The sequence below is a fragment of the Podarcis melisellensis genome (assembly GCF_964234715.1).
Source record: "Podarcis melisellensis genome assembly, chromosome: 17".
Lineage (NCBI taxonomy): Eukaryota > Metazoa > Chordata > Lepidosauria > Squamata > Lacertidae > Podarcis > Podarcis melisellensis.
Window position 1 is genome coordinate 37,574,101 of NC_138534.1, and position 16,120 is coordinate 37,590,220.

Sequence of the window (16,120 nt, forward strand, 5' to 3'; positions counted from 1 at the left end):
ATGCAACAGCGGCCACACCCCAGGAATGATGGGGTTGAGCCAGGCAAAAGCCACGGTCAGGCAAAGAATCATAGACACCAAGAGACAACAGGACTGCTCAAGGTGCCCCGACTATAAAATTGGAGAAATCGAGAGAGAGAGAGCCACACCGGCAGCATATCTCTTCTTTCTCGAATCTAAAAATGCAAGAAGGGCCTTTACACTTGCCAGAAGCTCGGCTCTGCCCTCGCCGGTCCCGGAAACATCCTTTAAAAAAGTCCCATATGCTCAGAGACTTTGTGCCTGTTCTTTGGGAGAGATAGGAAGCCCAGAGCACTTGTTCTTTAGATGTCCCTTTTATGAAGAGACACATAGTAAGACCATTGATCCCCTACTCATCAACCTCCCAGAAAAGCAAAAATTTGACCTTTTCCTGATAGGCAAAGATCAGTAGATGACCTGGATGGTCGCCAGATTCTGTGTACAGATCTGTAGGTACAGACCATCTCCCAACTCAAACTAGTTCGTTATGAAAATCCCCAAACTCGGTTCCATGGGTGACTCTGGCTCACCTCCCTGCGATAGTTTATTGTTGTACATTGTTTTTAAATTTATTGTTGTACATTGTTTTAATTGTTTGTTTTTCTTCTGTGACTGTACCCCCAAGTGTGTTTTATAAGCTGGTCTCCGACCATAATAAATTATCTATCTATCCCAGGAATGACATAGACTGGCTGGCTAAACCAGGTGAGGGTAAGCCGATGGATCTCAAACCCTCAGTGAGTTATGGAGATCCCCTGCATGTGAAAACAGGCTCTGGCAGATTGAGCAGACGAGAGCAATAGTGGATCCAATGGTCAAGAAGGCAGTTTCTGCACATGCTGTTGTGGGAAGTGAGGGGCAGATGGGGCCTGTCAACCTGGGAAAGTAGCCCATCTAGAAGGAAAACTCTGATCTTAAAACTCCGCTTCCTTGCAGGATATCTTCGAGAGAAGAAAGGGCTAAAGAGTAAACCCTACACAGATCCTTGTCGGAGTCCCTAAGGCGGTTGGATGGCGCCTTGTACATCTCCTTCCAGCAAGTCCTGCAGCCAAGCTTGTGCCAAAGGTATTCCTCTGCTTTCCTTTGGACAACATCAGCAAGTCCCAGGACCTCCATATACGCTGACCAGGCTTGAGGTGCTAGTTTGACACACTAACCACTACAGTCATACTTTGGAAGTCGAACGGAATCCGTTCCAGAAGTCCGTTCAACTTTCCAAATGTTCGGAAACCTTTCTGCAGCCAATCAGAAGCCCCGTTGGATGTTCGGGTTCCAAAGAACGTTCACAAACCAGAACACTCACTTCTGGGTTTGCAGCGTTCGGAAGCCAAAACGTCCAAGGCGTTTGGAATCCAAGGTACGACTATACACCACATTGGCTTCCTAGAGTACTTCTGCTATGGGGCAGCTATATAAATTAAGTAGGTAAATGAATGGGAGGAAAGCAAGGTGTCACTTAGAGGAGGATCTGAAATGTTTTCCTTGAAGCTTGAATTCGTTTTATTCTGCATTGTTCTATTTTATGTTCTAATGTGTCGTAATCTGCTTTGAGATTATTTTCTCTTTAATGGAATAAAATTATTATTATTATTATTATTATTATTATTATTATTATTATTATTATTCCTGGGGGGGAATGGCACCTAAACATTCCATTGTGATGACCATAACCTAGGTTTAAGGTGCCATTTGACAATCAGCTTATAGATCTGAGTTTCTAATAAGGTCCTTCTCCATACCCTCCTCAACTGCTTTGGCATGGATGAAGGATGGGGGGAAATATGTGTGTAGCAACCTCTGGTTTTTGCATGGTTGGAATGTAGCCTACATGACAAAGTGGTGCCACCCATCACTACCTTGTATGCCCCTTCCCAATATCTCTACTAGGACATGTAGCCCTTGGACTGGAAAAAAGTCACAGCGGTACACTCACAATGGGACATTAATACATTGTACAGGAATATATTGGTAGATGAAGCGGCATACAATGGAAACATAATCAGAATAAGATCATTAGAACAGCTTTCCACATCCACAGTTCTCTTTGGAGCCCTAAGAACGTGAGCAAATATTTTGCACCATGTTCTTCGGGACAGATGCTCTCAGCGATGCTTCCCAGTGCGGTTATAACGCCTGTACAAATATCTAATCCTCTTGTTCAGGTTGTGCAAATCATCCACGAACATTCGGTCACCCACCATTTTCTTTTTGCGGATGCATCTCTGAAGTTCATTCCCCCGCCAGCCACGTAACCATTTGGGGCCGATGATCAGGTCCTTGGGGTGGGCCTTAAAGTCCCCTAAAAAGAGAGAAAGAGAGACAACAGATATAAAAAAGAGAGAGGTCAGCCTTGGGGCTGTAGGCCGAATAGCCAGACATTGTCCCCCTTCCTCTTTTGCACACGCCTCCCGAGGCACCCATGCTGCTCTGCCCCTTCCTGAACACAGAAGTAATAATAAAAATGCTGTCAGCGATTGGCAGGAGCTGGAGTCTGACCCGGGGCAGGGGGGTCAGTGATTTTGGGGGAACTATATTGGCTAGGGGGCAAGAGTCAGAGGCAGGGGAAGCTTCGGAGCTGCAGGATGGAGCACAGGATGGGTTGAAAGAACAGGAGGAAGAGGCAGGTCAGGTAACTGAAGGGCTCATGTGCTTCTCCACCCTCTCCTGCACCACTGTCTCCCAGCACCAGGAGAGGACTGAAAAGGGAGGAGCAGAGGCAGTTGCCATGCAGGCAGAGTCTTGGGCTGTGAAGGGGTAGGTACATAAAGTGGTAGAGAGGGAGTGTTAAGTATTATCCTTGACAATAAAGAGTTAACTATCTGCTGTGTGCATTCCTTCCGTTGGGAAGCACTCCTAACAAATACCTATTAACAGATAAACATGTCTTTCCCTTACTGCTTGTCACCAAATGCCAGCATATCTCCCCGAGAGTGAAGCTTAATGTCAGCTCCCTTCCCCCTCCCTCAAAAACCAATAGGTTGAGGGACCCTCCAGAGCAGATTGGGGAACTGGGGAGGGCTGCAGGGTGGGGAAGAAATGAAGAGAAAGCCTGTGTTTGCTGACATAAAGTTGCATGCTGCCCGATTTATCTGTTCAGTAACTCTGCATTCCCAATAGAATCATAGAGTTGGAAGAGACCACAAGGGCCATCGAGTCCAACCCCCTGCCAAGCAGGAAACACCACCAGAGCACTCCTGACATATGGTTGTCAAGCCTCTGCTTAAAGACCTCCAAAGAAGGAGACTCCACCACACTCCTTGGCAGCAAATTCCACTGTCGAACAGCTCTTACTGTCAGGAAGTTCTTCCTAATGTTTAGGTGGAATCTTCTTCCTTGTAGTTTGGATCCATTGCTCCGTGTCCGCTTCTCTGGAGCAGCAGAAAACAACCTTTCTCCCTCCTCTATGTGACATCCTTTTATATATTTGCACATGGCTATCATATCACCCCCTAACCTCCTCTTCTCCAGGCTAAACATGCCCAGCTCCCTTAGCCGTTCCTCCTAAGGCATCGTTTCCAGGCCTTTGACCATTTTGGTTGCCCTCCTCTGGACACGTTCCAGTTTGTCAGGGTCCTTCTTGAACTGTGGTGCCCAGAACTGGACACAGTACTCCAGGTGAGGTCTGACCAGAGCAGAATACAGTGGCACTATTACTTCCCTTGATCTAGATGCTATACTCCTATTGATGCAGCCCAGAATTGCATTGGCTTTTTTAGCTGCCGCGTCACACTGTTGGCTCATGTCAAGTTTGTGGTCAACCAAGACTCCTAGATCCTTTTCACATGTACTGCTCTCAAGCCAGGTGTCACCCATCTTGTATTTGTGCCTCTCATTTTTTTTGCCCAAGTGCAATACTTTACATTTCTCCCTGTTAAAATTCATCTTGTTTGTTTTTGCCCAGTTCTCTAATCTGTGCAAAAAAATATTTACCCAGAATGCCAATATTGTCATAGACCCCAAACAGTGCTCGTTTCTCTGTCCATCGATCAACTGGTTTAGGGCGGGGGGGCTCCCTCACACGCATTTGGTTAGGGATTCCTGAAAGAGAAAAAGTGACCAGAAATGGTAAGTCTGTTGTTGTAAAAACTCCACCTATGGGATCTGTTCTTTAGGTACTCGCCTTGGAAATTCTCACATTGCATATGTCCAAAAATACTACTTACTCAGATTTAGATGTGGGCAACTTGGGATCAAGGCCCACCCACACTAATAAAATAATAATAATAATTTATTATTTATAAACCCCCCCCCCAATCTGGCTGGGTTTCCCCAACCACTCTGGGGAGCTGCCAATCAAATATTAAAAACACAATACAGCATTAAACATTAAAAACTTCCCTAAACAAGGCTGCCTTCAGATGTCTTTTAAAAGTAGGATAGTTGCTTACTTCTTTGACATCTGATGGGAGGGCGTTCCCCGGGGCAGGCACCACTACCGAGAAGTCCCTCTGCCTGGTTTCCTGTAACCTCACTTCTCACGGTGGGAGTGAGGGAACCACCAGAAGGCCCTCGGAGCTGGACCTCAGTGTCTGGGCTGAATGATGGGGGTGGAGACGCTCCTTCAGGTATACTGGGCTGAGGCCATTTATGGCTTTAAAGGTCAGCACCAACACATTGATTTGTGCTCGGAAACGTACTGGGAGCCAACAGAGGTCTCTCAGGACCGGTGTTATATGGTCCCAGCAGCCACTCCCAGTCACCAGTCTAGCTGTCGCATTCTGGATTAATTGCAGTTTCCGAGTCACCTTTAAATGTAGCCCCACATAGAGCGCATTGCAGAAGTCCAAGCAGGAGATAACCAGAGCATGCACCACTCTGCGAGACAGTCTGTGGGCAGGTAGGGTCTCAACCTGTGTACCAGATGAAGCTGGTAGACAGCTGCCCTGGACACAGAACTGACCTGCGCCTCCATGGACAGCTGTGAGTCCAAAATGACTCCCAGGCTGCGCACCTGCTCTTTCGGGGGCACAGCTACACCATTCAGAACCATGGAGTCCTCCACACCCGCCTGCCTCCTCAAAACAGTACTTCTGTCTGGTCAGAATTCAACCTCAATCTGTTAGCCGCCATCCATCCTCCAACGACCTCCAGGCACTCACAGAGGACCTTCACCACCTTCACTGGTTCTGATTTAAAAGAGATGTAGAGCTGGGTATCATCCGCATACTGATGAACACCCAGCCCAAACCTCCTGCAAACTCACAGCAAAGCCTTGGAAGAATTATTAACCCTAAACCTCAAATTGCTATTTCTAAAGAGGAATAGCTAGCAATCTACCTCACAGAACTATTACAAAAGGTCAATTACAAAAAAAAAAAAAGACTGCAAGACATTTGAGAAACTAACACCATTATATAGTCTGTATTCATTGGAGTGGGTTTTGAAGACCTGCACCCACCAATGAATCGTTTTAAACACAGAAGCACAAAATCACTTAAATCTACATGTGGGAATCTAGGCCAGATATAGCCTGAAGGCACATGAGGCCACTATCTCATTGAATCTTAGTACACCTGGTCAGTGCCTTCCATATAAAATGCCCAAGGGAGCTAATAAGATATACAATGAATATTCATAACCCCCCCAAAAAACAAAGACTGGTAAAAGCGAATATATAAAAAAGCTGAGCAACAGCAGCTAGTTAAACGTACATTAAGATACAGGTCAAAAACCAAAAAGAGTAGCAGGGCAAGACAAGTACATCTTCTGTCAAAAGAGCTAGATGGGCCTCCGTCAATATGAGACTTCAAGAGTCTGGGCATAAACACAAGGAAGGACTTGTCTCTGGTTTGTGCAAAAGATGCATCATATTTTGGCATGACCAAGAAAAGGTCCTCCCTAGAACAGGCATAGGCAAACTCGGCCCTCCAGATGTTTTGGGACTACAATTCCCATCATCCCATCATCCCTGACCACTGGTCCTGTTAGCTAGGGATGATGGGAGTTGTAGCCCCAAAACATTTGGAGGGCCGAGTTTGAGGATGCCTGCCCTAGAAGATCTCAACACCTGGGTAAGCTTGTAAATATTGTCCTTCAGGTGGTTTGGTCTGAGGCCATTGAGGGCTTTATAGGTCATAAGCAGCACTTTTTGAGTTGTGCCCCCAAACAGACCCAACAGCCAGCATAACAGTTACAGCCAAGGAGCAGAAACTTCAGAAGGTGTACAATATTGCAGTTACAGATAGGTAGCCGTGTTGGTCTGCCATAGTCAAAACAAAAAAATTCCTTCCAGTAGCACCTTAAAGACCAACTAAGTTAGTTCTTGGTATGAGCTTTCGTGTGGTAGGAATCACCCATTCCTACCACCCTTCTGAGTAATACCCCTCCCCACCTTCTCACTATATAGAAGGGTCTGGTAACTTCTGTTTCAGTGTATCTGAAGAAGTGTGCATGCACACGAAAGCTCATACCAAGAACTAACTTAGTTGGTCTTTAAGGTGCTACTGGAAGGATTTTTTTTTGTTTTTACAATATTGCAGCCAGAGTTCTTGGAGAAGGGCTTCTGCTGATAAGCTCATGGGACTTACGGAAAAAAAGTGTTCCTTCAGGTACTGAAGTCTGAGGACCCATGTGGCACTTTATAGGAGGGGAAACTGGCGTCTTATACTGAGTCCAGAAACAAAGCAGAACATAGTTATGACCCTTAAAGGATTACACATCACCGCCACTGGTATTAAACAGGGACACCCCACAAGCACCCCTCAAAAGAAGGATTGGATCAAACTCTCCGCAGGAGTGTTCCCCACTGAAGTCAAGTCTACATACGCCAGGCAGAGAAAAAGCTACCTAGGAATTGTTTCTAGGGATTAAGTCACCAGGAAGCAAGCAGCACTAAAATCAACAGGATTTGCTTCTGATCTGACTGAACAAGCTCACAGAAGCTAGCGTGACTCAAAAGTTGGGTCCCCAGATGAAAATGATGGACTTTGCAGAACTGGCGAAGGTGACATGAAAAATCCCAAACCAGCATGATCAAGTATTCCAAAAGAACTGGAGTAAATTTATATGATATTTGAAAGATTATTGTTGTCTGAAGACTTGTAACAAGAAATTCTCTCCCTCTTTATATTTATTTAAATTTTGAGGTATTTTGTAGTGAGCATAATTAGAATTGGAAAATGTATAAAATGCAGTGATATAAAGGTTAATTTTGAAAGCCAGGAGGGAAGGAAGTTGAGGGGCTCTAAGGAGCCACAGAGGTAAAGTTGATAATAAGGATGTGATTGTATATTATTAAATGGAAAACTCTCTCTATATATAGAGTTAAGAACTTAATTCGTTCTGGAGGTCCATTCTTAACCTGAGGTACCACTTCAACTAATGGGGCCTCCCGCTGCCACCGTGCAATTTCTGTTCTCATCCTGAAGCAAAGTTCTTAACCCGAGGTACTATTTCTGGGTTAGTGGAGTCTGTAACCTGAAGCGTATGTAACCTGAAGCGTCTGTAACTGGAGGTACCACACACACACATTAAAGCTGGGTCCCTAGCTACTGTTGGGACTACAATTCTCATCACGCCTGACTACTGGTCCTGCTAGCCAGGGATGATGGAGGTTGTAGTCCAACAGCAGCTGGAGACCCAAGTTTGAGTAACCCTGATGACACGACACACCAGGTCGGCTTTCCAAGCATTCAAATACTGCAATGGGAACTACGGCGGCATGGCTCCGGTGACGTCATCGCCAGGCGACGGCCCCCAGCCCCCAACTACTACTTCTCCGCGCAGACGGGCTGACTCACCCGTACTGAATGGCCGGCTCACTCCGGGAGCAAGGAAACTGCGGCCCAACAAGCCCCGCGCGGCTGACAAGAGCAGCGCCGCCGCCATCGAGATCCCGAGTTCCTAAACCGCTTCAGAGAAGCATAGCGGCCTCATGAGTCAACTTCCGCCATCTTGGGACCTTCCCAGAATGCATCGCTTCCGCACAGCTTCCGGTCAGGGGTTTTCTTTTCTTTTTTTTAATGGGAAGTGAGTGAAATTACCATAGAGCTAGGAAAAGGGAAAAAATGGCAAGCCAATCTGCAATGCTTGTTTAGGGCTGAATAAAAGGGTCTTTAAAAAAGAAACAAAGCACGCTTTAAATAAATTAAATTTTTTTTGGAGGGGGGAAGTGAGCTGCTTAAAGAAATCAGTGAAGAAATTCGGGATTTTATCATGACTTCGAATGGATTACAGTATCTCCCTACCCAGAAGGAAAAGGCAGCAGAGAAGACCTGAGATCATCCTTTTTTCAAACGTGCGTCATATTTTGCGTGCTTAATTGGTTGGTGCTTTCAAACATTCTTTGAAATGTTATGATAATTCAACTGCGATCGAGGAGGGGCGTTTTAACTGATAGTAGCCTGTGGGTAGGTTATACCTCCAAGTGCAGTTCACTGTGGATATATAGCAGGTTAAAAGGTGGGCTGATGATGAGACTATCTGGGACTCTTACGAACCAAAAACCCTCCAGGTACCTGTAATTGTCACTTCCTTAATTTGCAATCCACCAGATCCAGTGCTTAGTTCTATGCAGAAACATTGAGCTTTACTCATTTGCATTTTAAGATGTTTTAAAAACTTTTTTAAAAAATCCATGAGCTCTTGTTTAGCTTATTTTTTAAAAAATGTATTTCATTGATTTTAAATGGCAAGTGCACAAAAAACTTAATAAATAATTGTCGAAGTGGAATGAAGAGCCTTAACAAAAAGAAGAAAGAAAATATTGACGAAAGAGTTGTTGTGACTTATATTCCAATGAAAGCTGTCAAATAAAAGTGTCGTTCCATAATGTTTCCATGTGGTGATGGTGGGTGGAAAGAAACCATGTTCAGTCGATTTTTCAGAGTCTAAGTTGTACAGAAAGTATACGGGGTTTCCTGCCTCCCCCACCGGTTTCTGTAAAAACAGTTAATTTGTCCATATAGAAACGGTGCCCATACTTGCGAGATCCAGCTTCGAAAAGGTTTGCTCCCCAGAGATTTCCAGTATTTTGCTACCACTAATTTAGCCACGGGACGCGGGTGGCGCTGTGGGTCAAACCACAGAGCCTAGGACTTTCCGATCAGAAGGTTGGCAGTTTGAATCCCCGCGATGGGGTGAGCTCCCGTTGCTCGGTCTCTGCTCGTGCCCACCTAGCAGTTCGAAAGCACACCAGCGCAAGTAGATAAATAGGCACCACTCCGGCGGGAAGGTAAACGGCGTTTCCATGCGCTGCTCTGGTTCACCAGAAGCGGCTTAGTCATGGTGGCCACATGACCCGGAAGCTGTACGCCGGCTCCCTCGGCCAATAAAGCAAGATGAGCTCCGCAACCCCAGAGTCAGTCACGACTGGACCTAATGGTCAGGGGTCCCTTTACCTAATTTAGTCACAGTTGATGATGAGTGCAGAATGAGACCTACCTCGATTCTGTGGGGCAAAGTAGGATCAACAAGGCTGGTTTCGTTCCTTATTTGAACGTGATCTGATTGTGTCCAGTGCTTTTTTTTTTCTTTTCAAATGTTTAGAGGTGCTCTCATTTTCCTCCTGATATTGAAATATACTGCCCCTCAATGAGGCCAAACTTAGATTCACAAAATGTTTAGGGGTACGCGTCCCCCTGCGTTCGTCCCCCCCCCCCGAGAAAAAAAGCACTGATTGTGTCACTTAATAAGGGAACCGGAGGAACGACTATATTTTAGTAGTCCTAAAAAGAAAAGACAACTCTCTTCCGCTGAAGAAACTAACGCCAAAGGCAACCAAAAACTTCCGTCTCGGAAGTATCGGGTACTTTCACATCTCTATACTTTTTGTCTAAGCTCTAATTGGAATTTTGGGCCGTTAGAGAGGACCTCGCCCTCGGCACGTGACTGGGGCGGCCGGACTCTGCGTCGTGATTGGGCGAGCGGGTGGCGTTCGAAGTGGCGGCGCGCATTTCGTCTTCTCCGTCTCTTATTGGGCGGCGGGTGCGGGCGCGCGCGCGCTGGGGTGCTTGGTTCGGTGCTTCCCGCGCTTTTCCCCCATTCGCTGAGGCGCGGCCGGCGGGCCGGTCCTGTTCCGAGGTCTCCTCTGCGGGTCTCTCTCCTCCTGAGGGGATTCTTTTCCGAAGCGGCCATGGCCGACGCTCCTCCGCCCGCGGCCCCCTCCTGGGAGTTCAGCCTGCCCTTGTCGCCCGCCGACTTGCTCCGCGGCGCGGGGCCCTCGCAGTACGTGGTGCAGGAGGTGCTGCCCCCGAAGCAGCTCCCGGGGCAGCTGGCAGGTGGGTAGGAGGCGGGGCTCGGGGCAGGCCTACTCGCGAGTAAGGCCCCCTCCCCGCCTTCGTCTGAGCCCGGCTTACTCCCGAGTAACCGTGCAGCCTGAGAGGCGGTGTGTGTGTGTGTGTGTGTCGAGGTCTGTTCCCAGATAAAACAGGCGGACTGCATGAGAATCGCAGAATTGTGAGTGTGATTAGAGTGTAATTAGAATAGGAAAACGTACAAAATGCAATGATAATTTAATTTTGAAAAGCCATTGAATTTTGAAAGCCATGAGGCGGGAGGAAAGGAAGCTGATAGGCTCTAGTATGCTTGATGGTTATGCTTTTGTGGCTAATAGCTGTTAATAGATCTGTCTTCTGTGAATGAGTCCAATCCCTTTTTAAAGCTATCAGAGCTGGAGCTGAACCAGCTTTGCTCCGTTGTTTACTTTCAACATTGTTCTGATGCTGAACAGCATTAAGGGCAGTAATTGGAAGTACACTGATTTAAGTCACAATGAGTCATAGCCTAGTCAGCTATATAAAGTTTGGCTCTCATGTTTGTGGTCTCTCTCTCTCTCTCTCTGCAGCATTTCGGACAGTTTTCCACACACAAGGAGCTCTTGCTATCCTGCAGCATTTTGATACCGTGTACAGTATCCTACAGTGAGTTTGCATGCTCAGAAGCACTATTGCTATTATTTGAAAGAGTTCAGCCTTTTGGGGTTGAGAGTCCCTGGGGCCCTTTTCTTAAGAGTAATGCAGCTCCTCAGTATACCAAGGAACAAAGTGGGCTGCACAGCATAGGAGAGGTCTGTCAGGAGTGATGTCAATGGCCCTACAAGTCTCACCATTCCATTCTAAGACTAGTGCCTTAGTACAGTGTTTCCCAACCTTTTTTGGGCAAAGGCACACTTGTTTCATGAAAAAAATATCGAGGCACACCACCATTACAGCCCCGTGACGTCAGCGCGCAGCGTCATGCCGGGAGGGACGCACGAAAGTGTAAGTTTCAATTTTTTCCCCTCCCCCTTGCCTTCCTTCTGTGCCAACTGCCAAAAAGCCAAGAAAAAAGCCAAGACTTTAGGGCAGCAGGTCGACACGGAAGAAGCTCCTACCTAAGGACAGGTGCGACGGCCGTGTCCTCTTCTGCCACACTTGGCAGCCCTGCCTCACGGTCGTGACTCCCACCCTGATTTCTCCCCGCAGGTCGAGCGGCACAGGCAGCCCAATGTGTCCAGCCCAGACACAAGCCCCGCTTCCCCACTCTAGATCCTGAATGCGACCAAGTGCTCTGGACTCCCAAGCAGGGTGGGAAAGAGGACTCGCATCTGGTAGCCTCCGGGCTCCTCGCCTGCTCGAGGGATGGCATTGCAGGCAAGCTGCCGGCCGTCGCCATCGCCGCCCCCTCATGCGAGTGGACCTGCCCGGAGTGGTGGGCCGGGGGAGGCTCGCTCTCTGTGGGGATGTGGCCCGCACGCGCGGCCCCGCTTCCTCCTGCCCAGGGCTGAGCTCCTTACCCGCGATCTCGGTCTCGCGCACGCGGATCCCACTTATTCCGAAGCTCGCGCCACTAGCCGGGGCTCTCACACCGTGCCAGGGCGAGGCGGCGCGGCCCACTGACGTCATCGCGGCTCGCCGCCGCCGTCGACTTCCCTGTTCCCTCCCCTCCCTCGGGTCGCCGTGGTTACCAAGGACTGCAAGCTGCTCGGGCGAGCGTGGGGCATTAAGTGGGAGAAGGAAAATTAAAATTAAAACTCGCCTGAAGGCCGCCTCTCCGGATATCTTTCGGATTTTTAAATTTTTCCCGCGGCACACCAGGCAACGTCTCGCGGCACACTAGTGTGCCGCGGAACATCGGTTGGGAAACACTGCCTTAGTAGGATCACCTGCTCTATCCACTGGGGAGGAAACCTAGAGCAGTTAGGAATAAGATACCTTCAGTCTGCAGAGGTGGGCTATCCTAACTAGTCCCCCACCCTTGCAGGGGAGAATTGTCACTGTAAATGCAAACCTCACCTGAAAGTGGACTGCCCATCGCAACAAGGTGATGACCACTCCACCTATTTTCAGACTGCCACCCTCCCCAAAGTGCACAGACTAAATGGAAGGTGTGCTCTGTTCAGTGCTTTGGACCAATGACCATTGAGAAAGACCATTGGAGGTTGTGAACTCCCAAGCTGGATCCTAAGTGAAGTCATCTGAAACCCCTGTTCTGGGTTTCTCCAGCATCACACCTGAGACAACCTCAGTCAGGGAAGCTGTAAAGCAGTAGTGTGGGTGGTACACCGATAGCATTCCTAACCTGTCTCTGACCCAACAGCAGATCCAGGCCTTGCATTACATAATGTACTTTAAAAGTATGTCTTAGGAGCTGGGGTCACTGAATGCAGTTCTTGCTTTCCCTTTTTTTGAACTTCACATCTCTGCCCTGCAGCCACTTCAGAACTGTTGATGCTGCTCTTAAAGAAGATGCCCTAGAACTGATGATGAAAGGTGAGTGAGGCCCCTTGAGGTCATAGAAAGTGTGACTTCTTTTTTGGCAGCTTTATGATGCTATCAAGGCAAATGTGACCTCATTGGCAGGCTGCTCCCTCAGCCCATTCCCCTTATAGAGGTCTGTAATCTTGGTGGTCAGTGCAAAGCTATGTGTGTCCGCTGTAAGGGCAGACCTACAGGATATCCCATTCCTTCTGGCTTCCTCTCTAGAGGAGGCATCCATCTCTTGCAAAGTGTTGCAAGGAGTGGTCAGGGGCATGGGCACAAGCCAAGCCTAGCGTGCCTGGGTTATGGGTTGCTGGGTGCTGCCAGAGTTATGGCTTTTGAGGCAACATGATCACAAGTCTTTGGTAATCTGAAAGCTGTAGTGGGTTTGTATTTAAGGCAAAACATGTGCCAAGAGCATGCCTGGTGATCCATCCTCCCACTTCTCTCTACAGTTGTCGCCAGTCACTCCAGTGCCCTGACAGCCATCATGAACAATGCTGACCTAGCACCTTCACTTCGTGCTCTTCACCATAATGCTCTCAAGATGAATTGCTACCTACTAGCACGGATGGTGGAGGCTTTTGAAATAGAGTGTGGCAAAAGCAACCTGGTGGGGCTGGATTCCAAGAAGAAGGTAGAAGGCTGAATCTGAAAACTTGCTGGGCTTAAGATGGCCCTTTAGCGTCTCCACCTCCATCGTTCTGCCCGGACACTGAGGTCCAGCGCCAAGAGCCTTCTGGCGGTTCCCTCGCTGCGAGAAGCCAAGTTACAGGGAACCAGGCAGAGGGTCTTTTTGGTAGTGGCACCCGCCCTGTGGAACGCCCTCCCACCAGATGTCAAGGAAATAAACAACTTGACCAGATGTCACACCTTGACCAGATGTCAAGGAAATAAACAACTATCTGGCTTTTAGAAGACATCTAAAGGCAGCCCTGTTTAGGGAAACTTTTAATGTTTAATAGGTTATTCTATTTTAGTGTTTTGTTGGAAGCTGCCCAGAGTGGCTGGGGAAACCCAGCCAGATGGGTGGGGTATAAATAATAAATTATTAATATTATGAATACAGTTGCCCCAAAGTCAAATTAAAATCAGTCTTTCAAGTTGTATGATAAAAATAATTGATACATAAAATGTAAGCTGAGAACTTAAATAGGGACATGGCCTTCCACCGCAGGCTCCACCCACTACCACCTTCATGTGTTGTATGGAACATCTGAAGAGCGAAATACACACATTCAGCTGCCCAATGTGCATTGATCTTGGGAGTGCAGTTTGAACATGTGGAACCTAATTCATGAAGGGGTGCTGTGTGTGCTCATTTTTCTCTTCCACTCACACCTGAAGCTGATGCCTTGCGTTTACGTTAACAGGGTAAGAAGAGCCAGGCTAAAGGCTTTCTCTGGGAGGAGGAAAGGCAACACGTCGTGCAGCTGCTCACGCAGTTACTTCAGCTGGACCTTCATCGCCTGTGGAACAGTTTTGTAGTGGAGGAAGAGTTTATCAGGTGTGAATGTTGGAGGGGCTGAACAGGAAGCTGTTTCTGGGCAAGGTCTCTGAAAGCATGCTTTCTTACATTGCGGAAGAGTGGCAGGGATCAGTCCGTTTGCAAGGAGGGATTGATTAGGGCAACAAGGTAAACTTGAACTAAGGAAAAATAATTCGGGGATTTATCATCGGTAATATGTGTGCCTTCGAGGCTTACAGTGTTGTGAGTATCTGATATCCCTCCCATTTCTCTGTTCTCCCCAATATAATCCATATCTTTTCTGATTTTCCCTCCAGTTTAGTGACTGGCTGCTGCTACCGCATCCTGGAGAACCCTAGCATTGGCCACCAGAGACATCGGCCTACACGAAATGCAGTGATTCATCTGCTAGGTGTCGTTTTACTGCGTTATGGCCATATGCTCAGTAAGTCTGCTCTTTTCTTTTAGAGCTGCCCTAGTGTTCAACATGATATGGTCCAGCTGCTGTTGCTGGTGCACCATAAACCCCTAACCTAAACTTTCCTACCTATATTATATTGAAAATGAGTCTTCTCTTACCGCAGCTATCTTTGGTAGGTGCCACTCTGAAGGTCGTGCAGATGCTTCAGCACTTTGAACACGTAGCTCCAGTGTTTGTGGAGGCTGTGGGTGTGTGGATCAAGGAATATGGAATGAAGAGCATTGTGGGGGAGCTGCTAAGGTGAGAGAGGCTCTTGCCCTTGTTCCCACCCTGTTCTCGGCAGCTTCAGCCACTGACTCTTGGTTCATTGTTCAGGGAAATCGGACAGAAGTGCCCTCAGGAGCTGTCCCGAGACGCCTCAGGGGTGAAGGGCTATGCTGCCTTCCTTGTAGAACTGGCTGGACAAGCACCAGCCATAGTGCTGGCCAACATAAGTGTCCTCCTGCATCACCTGGACGGAGAGGTACTCAATATGGAAGCATGTGAAATGTTAAGACTGCACAACTCTCCTTTTCTTTGACCTGAGATATTGAACATATATGGGAGGACGTAGTTGTACTGGCTTATTTAAAGCAAAGAAGGTCACCACCCCCACCTGCCCAGCCTGCACCTTGCATCTGTCAAGGCTCTGTTATTTTGTCTGCATCTCTTTGTTTTAGTTGCACCTCAGTAGATTCAGAACCAGTAGCTGGCATCTTTTCCTCTGCCGCTGCGCCTGCCCCCCCCCCCCCCGCCTCCCTTCATATGCCTGCCTTATAACTATACAGTGGACGCTCAGGTTGCGAACGAGATCCGTGCGGGATGCACATCCTCAACCCACAGCGTCACGTCTGCACACACGCAGGTTGCAATTTGGCGCTTATGTGCAAAATGCAATTTAGCGCTTCTGCACAATCGCAAAAGCCGGAAGTAACCCGTTCCAGTACTTCTGGGTTTCGGCAGTCCGTAACCCGAAAAAACACAACCTGAAGCATCTGTAACCCGAGGTATGACTGTACTCAGGTTTCAGGCAAAACATATTGAGCACCCAGACCAACCTTGTAATTCAGAACGTGCTTTTGAATGGATCATTGGCTTTCCTGAGGCTGCAGACAAATCATAGAGAGCTGCCCAGAAGAGTTTGGTTCAAATACAAGAATCAGCTCTGTGGTTCTTAATTCGTGAAATCCTCTCTTCTGTGGCATCAGTCCTGCTCATGGTTACTTGGTGTTGGACTCTGAGACTTTCTTCGGAGAAAACCTGGTTTGGATCAATGTGCAAGTCGGCCACAACCCTGTGCTGCAGCTGGAACACTAGGGGCACACATGTGCCAGCCCAGAAATGTCTTTCCAGCTATACGAAGTGGGATGTGTGTATGGCATCTTAATTCTGTGTCTCTCTAGCTCTGACTCATCAGTAATGCCCAAGTATTGCATCAGGATATTCTGGTTTTGGATTGCCTTTCCCTGCAGCTTCTAGCAGTCCATGACAAAT

At 47.8% G+C, this 16,120-nt stretch overlaps 2 protein-coding genes across 5 annotated transcripts in view; one reads left to right on the top strand and one right to left on the bottom strand.

Moving 5' to 3' along the window:
- Positions 1-1,967: 1,967 nt before the first annotated feature.
- Positions 1,968-7,942, bottom strand: MRPL51 (mitochondrial ribosomal protein L51). The gene is made up of 3 exons (XM_081894964.1): positions 7,761-7,942; positions 3,952-4,059; positions 1,968-2,320 (listed from the first exon to the last, which is right to left on the bottom strand). Exons 1-3 carry the CDS (start codon positions 7,846-7,848, stop codon positions 2,124-2,126), a joined length of 393 nt encoding a protein of 130 aa, XP_081751090.1. The 5' UTR covers positions 7,849-7,942; the 3' UTR covers positions 1,968-2,123.
- A 143-nt stretch (positions 7,943-8,085) lies between these two features.
- The window catches only part of NCAPD2 (non-SMC condensin I complex subunit D2), a 28,507-nt gene continuing 20,472 nt past the window's right edge, over positions 8,086-16,120 (top strand). Inside the window, exons 1-8 of one of the 4 annotated variants that reach the window (XM_081893771.1) lie at positions 8,086-8,257; positions 10,805-10,880; positions 12,652-12,710; positions 13,154-13,335; positions 14,072-14,205; positions 14,484-14,611; positions 14,764-14,887; positions 14,963-15,110. In XM_081893771.1, the coding sequence (XP_081749897.1) occupies positions 12,701-12,710; positions 13,154-13,335; positions 14,072-14,205; positions 14,484-14,611; positions 14,764-14,887; positions 14,963-15,110 (726 nt within the window). In that variant the 5' untranslated portion in view covers positions 8,086-8,257; positions 10,805-10,880; positions 12,652-12,700. Of the gene's footprint in view, positions 8,258-9,960; positions 10,239-10,397; positions 10,417-10,804; positions 10,881-12,651; positions 12,711-13,153; positions 13,336-14,071; positions 14,206-14,483; positions 14,612-14,750; positions 14,888-14,962; positions 15,111-16,120 lie in introns of those variants that run through there. The other 3 variants (XM_081893770.1, XM_081893772.1, XM_081893773.1) reach the window with 3 other exon arrangements.